This window comes from Dendrobates tinctorius, unplaced genomic scaffold, assembly GCF_039654945.1.
Source record: "Dendrobates tinctorius isolate UK_male_01 unplaced genomic scaffold, ASM3965494v1 ptg000103l, whole genome shotgun sequence".
In the NCBI taxonomy this organism is placed as follows: Eukaryota; Metazoa; Chordata; class Amphibia; order Anura; family Dendrobatidae; genus Dendrobates; species Dendrobates tinctorius.
This window is the reverse complement of record NW_027361771.1, coordinates 13,132,438-13,146,722: the sequence shown is the minus strand read 5'-3', so window position 1 is coordinate 13,146,722 and position 14,285 is coordinate 13,132,438. Positions and strand designations below refer to the sequence as shown.

At 41.7% G+C, this 14,285-nt stretch overlaps 1 protein-coding gene across 1 annotated transcript in view; it reads right to left on the bottom strand.

The window, feature by feature from the left end:
- Positions 1 to 14,285, bottom strand: part of LOC141099955 (lysosomal alpha-glucosidase-like) — a 209,352-nt gene that overhangs the window by 125,665 nt on the left and 69,402 nt on the right. Inside the window, exon 7 of the mRNA XM_073588086.1 lies at positions 5,206 to 5,324. Within this exon, the coding sequence (XP_073444187.1) occupies positions 5,206 to 5,324 (119 nt within the window). The remainder of the gene's footprint in view (positions 1 to 5,205; positions 5,325 to 14,285) is intronic.

Sequence of the window (14,285 nt, the reverse complement as noted above, 5' to 3'; positions counted from 1 at the left end):
ATGGGCCTGCACATGTGCCTTCTTGAGCAGGGGGACCTTGCAGGCACTGCAGGATTTAAAATTTTTACGGCGTAATGTGTTACCAATGGTTTTCTTGGTGACTGTGGTCCAAGCTGCCTTGAGCATCAATAACAAGTTCCCCCATGTAGTTTTAAGCTGATCTTTCACCTTCTCATGATCAAAGATACCCAAAGAGGTGAGATTTTGCATTGTGCCCAAGATCGATGTTGATTGACAGTCATTTTGTATTTCTTGCATTTTCTTACTATTGCACAAACAGTTGTCGCCTTCTCACCCAGCATTTTACTTATGGTTTTGTAGCCCATTCCAGATTAGTGCAGGTCTATGATCTTGTCCCTGACATCCTTATAAAGCTCTTTTGTCTTGCCCATGTTGTAGAGGTTAGAGTCTGACTGATTAATTGAGTGTGTGGACAGGAGTCTTTTATAAAGGTGACTATGTAAGACAAGCTGTCTTTAATGCAGGTAACGAGTTGATTAGGAGGGTCTAACTGGTCTGCAGGAGTCAGAACTCTTAATGGTTGGTAGGGGATCAAATACTCATTTCTCACTGCAAAATGTAAATAAGTTTATATAATTTATGCAACGTGATTTTCTATATTTTATTTTTGATATTCTATCTCTCAATGTTAAATTAACCTATCCTTAAAATGATAGACTGTTCATGTCTTTGACAGTGGGCAAACTTACAAAATCAACAAGGGATCAAATATTTATTTCCCCCACTGTAACTGCCAGGTACCACTCCAGGACGGCATCTAGCTGTTGCAGCTGACCCCCAAGGGGAGAGGACACTGAAACAACAGATACAAGCAAGTACTGTAAATATACTGGAATTGAAGAGGAAAGCGTTCCAGCTCCTTAAAATTATAGTCTTTATTAATCCATTTAAAAACTTAGTTTTGGGGTACATAAGATTGTTTGATCACTTCCAGTATAAGGCTGTAATCACATTCTTGTGTTCTACACTGAGCACTTACATCAAAGTTTCCGTGTAAATCCCACAAAAATGCGATTCAGACTCGCGATAGAACCAACCACCATAATGAGGCAGATGCAGACACTTTGTTTTGTTGTCCATTTGGTGTCTGTTTCGGTGGTATTCATCTTTTTTGAAATTCACAGAACTGTGGTTGTCCACATTTATGAGCTAAAAAGATGACTAAAATGATTGGACACCTTCGGAGCAGAGACGAGATGGACTCCATATGCCTTATAAGTGAGTGGTTCCGTGCGGGGTTTTATCTGAGTCACGGTTTTGGTGATTTACACAGAAATCCCAGCCTTGTTCTGAATTTTGGGAGGCAGAATGAACAACTAAACAGCAGTACAATAGTTCTTATTTTTATTTTTGCGCGGTTCACCATGCTGTATAAGTGATAAGGCAGATTTATTCTTAAGATCAGTGTGATTACAGGGATGCAAGATTTATTTTTTTATGTTTTGCTGCTATTATGAAGTAAAAATGCTTTTTAAAAAAAAAATAGTTATTTCATTGCCATGTTATCAGAGCTGTAACTTTTTAGCTGTAACTTTTTATTTTTTCCCCCAATAAGCCATATAAGGGCTTGTTTTTTTTGCAGAACAATTTGGCGTTTTTATTTATACCATTTTTTTAGATATAACTTTTGATCACTTTTTATTCAATTTTTTTGTGTGTTAGTATGATGAAAAAGCGACATTTTTGGTGTGTTTTTTTATTATTTTTTTTTACTGTAATCACTGTATGGAATTAATAACATTTCAATTTTATAAATCAAGTCAAGGAAATAGTGGCTTCAGGCACTCACCATCCCATAATGATCCTTTATTCGGTAAAATACAACAACAGCATGGAGGCCAAAAAGTGGCACACAAGCGCTTCTACAGGTCTGCACTGTGAGGGAAATGATGCACACTAAATACAGGTGTCAGTCTATATCTCATTTGCTGGTTGTTAACCCACCAGCTGAGTAACTCCACAATCCCTCACAAGTCTGGAACAACAAAATTAACAAACAGTTAAAAACAACAATTAAAAACCTCAGATGTAACACCGTCTATATAGGCAAAACATCTGTCCTGTTTTTGTTCGTTTTAGAGAACACTTTAATTCTATTGTGTCGGGTAAAGGTGTCCCCAGATTATTTAACCACATGAGGTATAATCATGCTGGCAATCCAGAAGCATTACAGTTAGCAGGAATTCTAAGGGTTAAATTACCTCCACAGGGAGGAGATTTGCATAGATTGTAACTCAGGACAGAAGCCCGATGGATCCTTTGTACTAAAGCACAAGGTTCTATGGGATTTAATGATGAGAATGATATGTCTGTGTTTCTATGATTTCCATATATTGGGTTTTTAATTGTTGTTTTTAACTGTGTTTGCTAATTTTGAAACAGCTGTCGTCTAGTGCTTCTCCACTTTTTTGCCTCCATGCTGTTGTTGTATTTTACCGAATAAAGGATCATTATGGGATGGTGAGTGCCTGAAGCCACTTTATTTCCTGGAATTAGTGATTTTCTGCATTCTTCTGGTGTGGCACCCGAAATCCCTGAAACAGTGCCTAGTCAAAGAAATTATTCCTGGAGTTTGCTCAGCTGTGTGCCGTCCATTCTGATCTGTTGGTGTGAGTTTTATAAATCAGGTTGTTATGGACACGCCGACCCTGGCTTCAAAACTGGCTAGGGTTGATACCGCATGGTGTCGCTGTCATGTACAGCTGTCACTTTCAGGAGTTTTGGCTGTGGGGCGCCGCTATTCTTTTAGGCCTGTTTCACACTTCCGTTTTTGACCATCAGTCAAAATCCGCCGTTTTACAAAAAAAATGGATCCGCCATTTATTTTGGCGGATCCGTTTTTTTCCCCATTGATTTGCATTACCGGCGGATCTTGACGGATGGCCATCCGTTGGATCCGTTTTTTTGCAGATCCGTCAATCTCTTTGCTTCCGCCGACATGCCTGGACGGACCATGCAACGTTTTTTTTCCTGCAGGATCCGCATTTTATAGTGCGCATGCCCGGAGGAATGAAGTCAGCTGGAAATTTAACCCTGAAATCATTTCTGGCGGACAGAAAAAATTCTCTCTCTCTCTCTCTCTCTCTCTCTCTCCCCGGCTGCGGTTCCTTTAAAACTCTTCATTCATCGGATTCGTCAAAAAAACGGCCCGGTGGCATCCGTTCACATCAGTTAGCAACGGATCCGCTTTCCGCCATTTTGGCAGATTTTAACTGATACAAAAAAACAGGCCTTATTCCCGATTCCCGTTTTAAAACAATGATGAAGGAATTAGGCCCCTTTACAGCCGTCATTTTAATTGGCTGTCGTTTAAGGACATTTGGAGCATCAGCTGTTATAGAAAACTATAGCATCAGTTAAAACATTATTTTACGGCCGGAGTCACACTACCATAGAATACAGACGAGTTCTAGGCGATAAAAAATCGTATAGCACTCGGACCAATGTTAATCTATGGGGCAGCTCCCATCATCCTTTTTTTAAAACGTGCAAGAGAAATCGCAGCATGCTGCAATTGTTCGCATATCTCGGCCAAGACTATGGGTGCAAGAAAAAAATGGATTACACATGGACCATGCGTGTGACTTGCGAGAAATAAGCACCGGTGTCCTTTAGAAAAGCTGGCAATTCAGTGCATGATACAGCAAAATCACACTGACATGTTTTATAAAGAATAGAAAGAATGGATATATACACATACTGTAGAATACATATATACAGTATATGTCATAGATATTGTATCTATATATTTTACTTCATAGATTTTACTGAGTTTAAACACACAGTAAGATCTCTCTGATGTCACTGAGGCTGCGCGGAGTCCCCGGCTGACCTGAGGTGAACTCAGGAACATGGGAAAAATATTAGAAACTTTCCCACGCTAATCAGTCCATCTCCAATCAGCCAGGGCGCCTGCGCAGATATGATTTCATTCATTCTGCAGTAGTTTACAGTGGGGCTGGTAGCATTAGCACCAGTCCCTGTTGTAAACTAGTTAACCCCTTTTGATGGATTGTAGCGGGGGACCTGACTGAACGGCGGAGAGGTATGGATATTGTTGTTTTTTGTTTTTGTTTTTTTATAGGAGAACAAGGGATTCAGTTGGATTAGCAGAATAGTAAATTTGGTCAAAAAACTTTGTGTAATTATTTCATTAAAATAATTTGTAATTAAAGTCTGTGTGTATTTTTTTAATCCTTTACTACTATAGGATTAATAATGAACAGGTGTCTTATTGACACCTCTCCATTATTAAAACAGCTTAATGTCACCTTTCAATAGCAAGGTGACATTAACCTCTTTTATTAACCCATGAGCCACCGCTAAAGGCAATGAGAATAGAAAGGCTTAGTGCCAAAAAGTCGCATCTTATGATGCGCCTTTTCTCTTTTCTGGGGTGGCTAGAGGCAGATTTTTTTTAGCCAGGGAGGGGCCAAAAACAATTGCTATTAGGCTATTAACATCTGCCCTCACTCACTGGCTTTCCCTCTCTGGCAGAGAAAATACCGCGGGAGCCCACGCAATTTTTTACAACTAATTTATCCGTTAATTTAACACCTACATGTCCCAAATTTTACACACATACAATGATCTAATTATTAGGCAAACACATATAAAAAATAAATGAAATGAAATGGTTTACTGTATGTAAACCATGTGTCATTTCATGTCAGGTTCTGTAATGATTGTAAAATTGATTTAGCGGCTATTATAATATGTAGAAGTCTATGAACTATAAATATATATATACATATATGTGTCTCAATGACATATATAAATATATATATATGTATTCTATGTGTATAAATCTATTCTTTCGTTTGTGTTTGAACCTGTCATTGGGATCCATTATACGTCCCTTTTGCAAGCCGGCGAGAAAATCTCATCATACGGATGCCATATGGATGTCACACGGATGCTTAGATGCGAGAAAATCGCATCATCGCATTTTAAAAGGATTACATATGGATCAACATACGGAAAACAGTTGTGCGATTATCGCATGACAAAATCGGACCGATTTTTTTAAACGTTGCATCTGACTCCGGCCTACTTCTAATGCATATGCATCACACTGGAGGAAAGGAAAGTGGACAGCTGGATAAAGGGCAACAATACCTTAGTAGAAACTAATGTGTATATTATGCCGTTATTATTAAAGAATGGAATATTATAATTTGTTACCAGAGGTATTTTAGCATCTTTCATTTTTTTCACAGCTTGTCTAGTTATTTTAGAGCTAGTGTAACCCCAGCGGCAGAGGTGGAATCCAAGACCCCAAAACGGAGGCATAAAGGGATACCCTGTAATGCAAAATGAAATCCATAATTATTTTATCTATTACATAGAAAATAATACAGTGAAAAAAAGATATGTATCTATCAAGTTTAACTAACGAATGAAAAAGATGAATGATGGAAATGAGAATTATTAGATTTTTTCTCCTATCCACAGGAAGGAATAAGGTTATAAGGTATGAGTCATTCTGTCCTAAAATGAAAAATTTCTCTCCTGAGCCATAATGGCAACCAAACTGAACACTGAATCAACAAACATTAGAACACAATACATTTACATACATGTTTCACTGATTTTTTTTTTTTCAAATCGTCTGAGCCTTTTGAAGTCTTTAGCAGTGACCAGCTCCTGAGGTGACTCCACATTTTAACTCCTATGATAAAAAAGGCTTATAGCCTTTAGATATTTAATGAAAGTTTTTAGCAAAAAAAATAGGGCGGCGTTCACCTTAAGAGCTTATGTTCTATTAGTCTCTGTAAGGACGGTGGACTGTGCTGTAACGTCCCTACCCCTGATGACACCAATCACTTCATGTGTATTGTGTAAGGTGTATTATGTGTAAATCTTTGTAAGATATTGTCATGTGGTTATGTAGTAATGTTAGTAATGTGCACTATCTATCTCTGCTACCTATATTATGATGCTGTATCCTATACTATACACCTAGTATAGTATAGGATACAGCATTATAATATAGGTAGCAGAGATAGATAGTAGACTGTACCATAGGTAGGGACATAAGGGTAAGATAGAGTTAAAGGGGTATTCCCATCTCGAAGATCCTATCCCAATATTAGTAGGTGGCACGGGCCACGGGCCACCGGGCGGCACTGCAAGGCTGCAGCGCTGGGGTCCTGGGTTCGAATCCCACCAAGGACAACATCTGCAAGGAGTTTGTATGTTCTCCCCGTGTTTGCGTGGGTTTCCTCCGGGTACTCCGGTTTCCTCCCACATTCTAAAGACATACTAATAGGGAATTTAGATTGTGAGCCCCATCGGGGACAGTGATGATAATGTGTGTGCAAAAACTGTAAAGCGCTGCGGAATATGTTAGCGCTATATAAAAATAAAGATTATTATATTATAGGTGTGTTAATAATAATATTAGAATATACCTCCAATTAGAAATGTAGAATAGTTTTTTCTGATTCGCTATGTCTCTTTCCTCATGTGCAGGCATTGCAGGACCTTAGTTATCCATGGTTACAACCACTAGCAACTAACTAACAAACTAACTGTTGCTATATCGGTGGTCATCAGTGTCGGACTGAGGTGCCAAGGGCCCACCAGTAAAATTGACTTTGGGGGCCCACTTTTCATCTGCACACAAATATTACACAACCCTGGTTCACAAATTTACCTATAACTCTATATAATTATAAACTGGTTAGTTTGGTTAATGAATGATGAGATGCTGCTTTTTTCTGTACAAAGTGAATCAAGTGAATTATGCCAAGTACTGCCCATAGAGAAATATTTGGGCCCAGATCTGCACAGGGGCCCACCGAGGGATTCCCCTGTTCCCCTATTGGCCAGTCCGAGCCTGGTGGTCAAAACCATGGATATCTAAGGTCTGTGATATCTTAGCTATTCTGCCTTATATGTACCATTTTTACTGGCTATATAAGGGTCTGGATTTGGTCTTGAATACCCTTCTGCCTTGAGTAACATCTAATTTTGATATATCTGGTCCATTGTGGACAATCCTAGTATAGAATCATATTAGATTTATATAGGGCCAGCCATCAGTGAAGGGGGGGGGTCGCCATTTTTTTACCTAGATTAGGGGGCCAACCTCAGCGACAAGGCAGGGTCCTTCTATTGGGACATTTGAGGGATAGTCAGGCATTTTATTGAAATGAATTGGGCAATCTATTGTCTATTGAAACATTGTTGCTGTAATATATGATAATCTGACACCCACTTCACTAAGATAATTGTACATCTGTGGCTTTGTTCAAGTGATGTTTTGGGCTATACACTTAAAATTATATATTTATATAGCTGGCACTGGTGTAGGCTAGTCTTTTAGATTGTTTTATCAATTTGTTTTTTGGTATCAGGAATAATTGTGGCCAATTTATCTACTCTCATGCAGGCTGTTTCACATTAGTCCATTCATGTACAAAGGTGTTTTGTATTATTGGTGTGTCTGTTAGTTAAGCTATCCAGCAGTAGGTTGCATATTGCGTTCAACCTAGGATGCCAAAATCCGCAGCCAGAAAGGTTTACAAATTTAGGGTATCCAGAGGGTAAGATAGACTTTCTCCACATGGGATTCATACCCTTTGGTGTATTATTTTTGTCATTTTTCTTTTATTATTATTATTCTGACCATTTTAAGTAAATTAAATGAAAGTTATTTTTAGTGGGGTAATTTCATGAAAAGCTACAGGAATAATGAGATCCTAAAGAAGAGGTGACTGACTAGTCACAGTGACCTTATGGAAAAGACATCCGTGGATAAGATGCCTAGTCACAAACCTCCTCAGCTTGTGGCACCAAAGGTAACGGGCTGAGTTCAAGGGGCCAATGGGGGTCCCAAGTGGTAGATCCAGGGCACCATTAGTGGAAGAAATAGGATGTAGAACCGCTGATTGAGTAGAGAGACTCGCTGATCAGGACTGTGGCAATAAGCTGGTTTGTGATGATGTAGTGTATGAAACAGTGTATCTGCATAGCCCTGGAGTAGAACTACAGGGAAAGGATACGGTGTGAGGAAGAATGCTTCATTCCGTAAAGGAAATGACCATAGCACTTTGTGCCTGCTATAACTTGTTTAAATCCTTTGTCAAATTGTAGTTCAGTAAACACTCTGTGTGAACAATGGTGTCCTTTATTGAAATGTAGAAATATGGCCAACACACACCATCGGCTACAGGCAGCCTGCATCGGCGTGATGCCCTCATGACACAAGTCCACACACGCAGCCAGGACCGACCTTTTTTTTTTACTTCAATAAATTTTAATTGCATATTTTCAAAAAAGAAAACATATAAGCAACAACACCTACAATGTAGGGGTTTAACCCCTTAATGACCGCCAATATGTCTTTTAACTGACGTGAGATATAAGAGAATAGCATCCCCATACAGGTGACAATCCAGTAGCTGTCAGCTGTACACTTTAGCTGACAACTTGCTGCATCAGCCACGATCAGTGTTTGCACTGTCCAAATCTTTTTAAACCCTTAGATGCTGCTGTCAATAGTGACAACATCATATAAATGGTTAACAGAGTGTGGGGGCTTCCTCTTTATCCTCATCGGCACCCTGAGATCTTGATTGTGTGGTCCTGATGTTTGCCATGGCAATTCAAGCCCAAATAGTGGCCTTAGAGTCTGACGGCTGTTGTAACCTGTTCAGAAGTCAGTGGCATTTAGGTGGTAAAAATACACATTTTCATTTCTGTCATGCCACTTTGCATTAATTCCTGAAAATCACCTGAAGAGTTAATAAACTACCTGACTGCAGTTTTCAATATGTCAGAGGGTGCTGTTTTTAAAATGGTGTCACTTTTGGGGGTTTTCCAATATATAGGACCCCCAAAGGCACTTCAAACCTGGATAGGTCACTAAAAAAATAAATTTTGTAAATTTCCTTGATAAAATGAAAAATTACTGCTCCATTTTTAAACCTCCTAAAATGCTAACAAAATAAAAGAACATTTTACAGATGATGCTGATGTAAAGCAGGCATGTGGAAAATATTATTTATGAATGTTTTTGTGTGGTATGACTATCTGGATTAAAGGGATAATCATTCAAAGTTTGAAAATTGCTAACTTTTTAACACTTTTCCCAAATTTCTGATATTTTTTATAAATAAAAACAAAATATATTGAACTAAATTTACCATTATCATAAAGTATAATGTGTCACGAAAAAACAATCTCAAAATCACTGGGATTTGTTGAAGTGTTTGGCTTTGTCACTAAGGGGTTTAAACAAGGGAAACATAAGCGTAAATGCACGTACAAATAGATTGACATAATGTATAAAACAGAAAACATATTGACACATGAAAAAGCATATGAAAAGACATATATCTTCAATGCAAAGGGGCAGACCTCTGACTAAATAACCACGGTTCCCATATTCGATCAACCTTTTTCTTGGTAACTGACAAGTGCGCCAGAGTCTTTTCATATTGACAATGTTTATTGATTTTTTACACCACTTCCCTCATGTTGGGAGAGACATCCCCTTCCATTTAGCTGCAAAGGTGAGCCTAACTGAATATGTGACACTATACCCCTGATATCTAAAGGAAAATCAGTTGTCTCTATATGCAACAGTCCCATTGATGGTGTCAAGTTAACCTGAATCCCAGTCACCTCTCTTAACAACATATTTATAGTATTCCAAAAACCGATTGCCACTGGACAGGACCACCACATGTGGCTCAACAATCCCAAATCTCAGCAACCTCTCCAGCAAGCCGAAGTCTGGTTTGGCCCATAATGTACTAGTTGTCTTGGACACCTATACCACCTAAGATGCATCTTTTTTAACTGTTCTAGGTGACCAATACAAGATAATACTCTACCTATTTCTCTTAAACTATCCCCCCAATTCCTCCTCCCATTTTAGCATATAGGATAGGACCGACCCTTTCATGTAGCATGACGGTATGTAAAGGGAGACGAGTACCTTGCCCTCGGCTACCCGCTCCGTGCCACGCTACAAGTTCAAACAGGATCCGTGTGTAGCAAGCAATGACATTTTCAAACTAATTTTTCCTATCTGACTTTATCTTGCCTGATCTGAAGCACAAAAGATAGTGCAAAAGAACCTTTGCCTGTTTGTGCTTGCAACACACCGATGCTCTTTGACCTTTAGACTAATAAAACAAAAGATCTTATGATGAGTGTCGTCCTACTTATTCCTTCATGACATTCAATATTTTACAACTCTGTTTATAATAATTTAGCACCACATTTTTCGGCACCAGTATTTACCCCTCTCCTAAGTTTGCGCTGTTAGGTCAGGTTCACACTTTCCATATTGGGTCAGTATTTTACATCAGTATTTGTAAGTCAAAATCAAGAGTGGGTGAAAAATTCAGATATTGTGCACACGTTCCTACTGTTGTATTTTTCCTCAGATTGTTCCACTCTAAATTTTGTCTTACAAATACTGATGTAAAAGGCCTTTCCAAAAGTGAATGCAGTTGTCTGCGTTACTGATCAGCAACTCAGCAGTTGCTGGACGCACACACAGAGGTCATGATTAGAGTTGAGCAAAACGGGTCGGTCATATTCAAAAGTCGCCGACTTTCGCTGAAGTCGGGTTTCATGAAACGAAACCCGACCATAGCGTGAGGTCGACCACGAGGTCGGCGACCAGAGCGCCAAAGTCGCGTTTCAGAGATGCTTCCAGCGCCCTTTTTCAGCCAATGATGGAGGACGCACACTGCGGGCAACGCGATGACATGGGCATCGGTCACCACCATCTTTGAGAAGGGCATGCAAGTGATTGGCTGGCTTTGTGTGGCGTCACAGGGGCTATAAAAGGGCGTGAACGCTGACCGCCATCTTACTTATGCCGATCTTAGCATAGGGAGAGCTGCTGCTGCTGCTGATTCTGTAGGGAGAGCGTTAGGCAGGGAAGAAGAACCAAAAAACTGCTTCTGCAGTTAGCAATTTCCACTTACAGCACAACACTTTGTGTGCAGTGACAGGTGAGGCTCTATTTTTGTGCATCAGCTCTGTTGGTTATTAGGCTGCCTTATAAGGCTCCCTAATAGCTGTATTGCTGTTTGCACACTGCTGTGCAAACTGCTTTTTTAAAAGCAAAAATACTTTTCTTCCTTTTTTCTGCACAGTTACCAAGCGTTCATTTTTCCACCCTTTTGTGTGCGCACAGGTGCAGCAGTCCTGCTTATTAGGCTGCCTGCGTCCATACTTGGACTGAGAGCATCATTGTCAGCATCCTCAAATCTCTAGTGACATCCAAATTCTCACCAATCCTATAGACACCTTCCACCTTGTCATACACCATCCAATTTCAGCCTGTTACATTGAGGTGTAATCTCTCCTGGGCCAGAGACAATAGTTCAGCGTTCTCAAATCTATAGTGAGATTCAAATTCTCACCAATCCTATAGACACCCTCCACCTTGTCATTCACCATCCAATTTCAGCCTGTTACATTGAGGTGTAATCTCTACTGGGCCAGAGACAATAGTTTTGCATCCTCAAATCTCTAGTGAGATTCAAATTCTCACCAATAGTAGGTACATCTTCTACCTTCTTTTACAGTACCATATAGCTGGTGGTATTTTGGGTACATTTTCACAAAAATGAGCAAGTATGGTGGAAGACGCCATGGAAGTGGGCGGGGGTTGCCAGCTGGTCCCGATGGTGGTGTGCTGCATCTGTTGGTAGCGGCAAAAGCACAATAGCACCTAAGGCAGGAGGTGTTGAGCCTACATCATCATCTAGCTCCTCAAGGCCTCGAAGGCTTTCTTTTCTGGGATTAGGTAAACCACTTTTAAAGCCGGAGCTTCAGGAACAAGTTTTGGCTTACATTGCTGACACAGCCTCCAGCTCTCTCGCCTCCTCTTCTGAAGTTTCAAAAAAAATAAAAGCACTGAGTCGTCATTGGAGGCTCCTGGTAAGGAACAATACCTTTCCTTGTGTCCTTCACCCCAACCAAAAGTGAAGGATGTGGCAGGCCACACTACCGATTACTCCATGGAGCTCTTTTCACAAACCATGCCTGGGTTATCAAGTCAAATCGTGAATTCCCCAGTCCAAGATGAATCTGACATGGAGTGCACTGATGCACAGCCACTGCTAGATTTTTCTGCTGGTACATTCATTCAGAGCACTAAATTCTCCTCACAGTGTACTGAGGCAGAATCAGACCCTGATGAAACTCAGGTGCCCCTTCCCGCATACTATACCACCTTACATGGTGACACAGAGGAAGGTGCACATGAAATTGAAGAAGAGGTGATGGATGACCCAGTTGTTGACCCAGATTGGCATCCATTGGGGGAAGAGGGTGCCCGCTGCCAATAGCTCAGAAGAGGAGGAGGAGGATCCGCAGCAGGAAACGACATCGCAACAGCTGTTATCTGGCAGGACCGTAGCAGTCCAAAAACATGTTACAAAAACCAAAAGAGTTGCAGGACAGCTTGGCCAGATGGTCATAGTAGGAAGAGTGCAGTGTGGCACTTTTTTGAACAAAATCCTAATGATCAGGCAAAGGTTATCTGTAAGAAGTGCGCAAAGACCTTTAGCGGAGGGAAAAATCTGAGAAATTTGAATACCAGTTGCATGCTTAGACATTTTACCACCATGCACTTGCAAGCGTGGACGGGCTACCCAACCTCACGTACCACATGTGCTCCTGCTCTGAATGAAGGTAGTCAGCAACGCTACATCGCTTCCCCCACTGTAAGCCCACCGGTTAGCACACCACCACCAGCAAATGTCGAGGTGTCGTCGCAAGGGCAAAGCAGTGATGGAATCACAATGTTATTGCTACGAAAGACTGAATCTAGGCCATCAGCAACACCACCAACACCATCATCAACCCTCTCTCAGTCCGCCATGTCCACCGCTAGTTCCACCATATGCAGCTCTGAAGTCCAGCTCACCCTACCAGAGACTCTGAGTAGGACAAGGAAGTACTCATCCTCTCATCCGCGTACACTGGCTTTAAACGCCCACATTGCCAAACTAATCTTGTTAGAGATGATGCCCTACCGGTTGGTTGAAAGCAAAGCTTTCCGCGAGCTCATGGCCTACGCAGTACCACGCTATGACCTACCCAGTCGGCACTTCTTTTCGTGAAAAGCCATCCCAGCCCTCCATGTGCATGTGAAAGACCGCATTGTCCATGCACTCAAGCAATCAGTGAGTGGAAAGGTGCACCTCACAACAGACGCAGGGCCAGTAGGCATGGCCAGGGCCATTACGTGTCTATCACTGCGCACTGGGTTAATGTGGTGGATGCAGGGTCCACAGGTGACAGCGGCGGTGGGACAGTGCTGCCTAGCCCACGGTATAGGAAACAGTTGACTGTAGGCGTTCGACCCTCCTCCTCCTCCTCCTCCAGAAGAGAAAGCTCATCCACAGAGCGCAGTCGCACGAGCCCTCCATCCACAGCTGTCAGTGTTGCACACGAGGTGTCCCACTATCGAACAGCTAGTGGTAAGCGTCAGCAGGCTGTGTTGAAGATGATGTGTTTGGGCGACAACAGACACACCGCAGAGGTACTGGCCGACTACTTGCAGCGAAAAACTGAGTCATGGCTGGGCAGGCTACATCTTGAGGCAGGCAAGGTAGTTAGTGATAACGGACGGAATTTTGTGGCAGCCATAGCCCTTTCAAAACTCAGACACATACCTTGCCTGGCTCACACCTTGAACCTGGTGGTGCAGTGCTTCCTCAATAATTATCCGGAGTTACAACGCCTGCTCCATAAGGTGCGAAGACTGCGCTCGCACATCCGCGGGCGTCCGTACACTCCAGTCGTATGCAGAAGCTGCAGCGATCGCTCCACCTTCCCAAGCACCGCCTAATTATCAACGTTGCAACAAAGTGGAACTCCACCCTGCACATGGTTCAGAGGCTGTGCGAACAGAGGCAGGCTGTAATTCATTTGTGGGAGGATACACGGGCAGGCAGTTTGCAGGCAGACATGGAGTTGTCTGGTGTGCGGTGGTCGAAGCTGAAAGACCTCTGTAAAGTCATTCAGTGTTTTGAGGAATGCACATGGCTGGTAAGCGCAGACGACGCCATCATAAGCATGAGCATCCCACTTATGCGTCTGCTCATGCAAACTTTGATGCACATTAAGGAGCAGGCGTCTGCAGCTGAGGAGGAAGAGGAGGAGGGAAGCCTTGATGACAGTCAGCCGTTGTCTGGTCAGGGAAGTGTCGTGGACGAGGTGGAGGAAGAAGAGGAAGAGGAGGATGATGATGGGGATGATTATTTTGGGGAGGAGGATGCTTC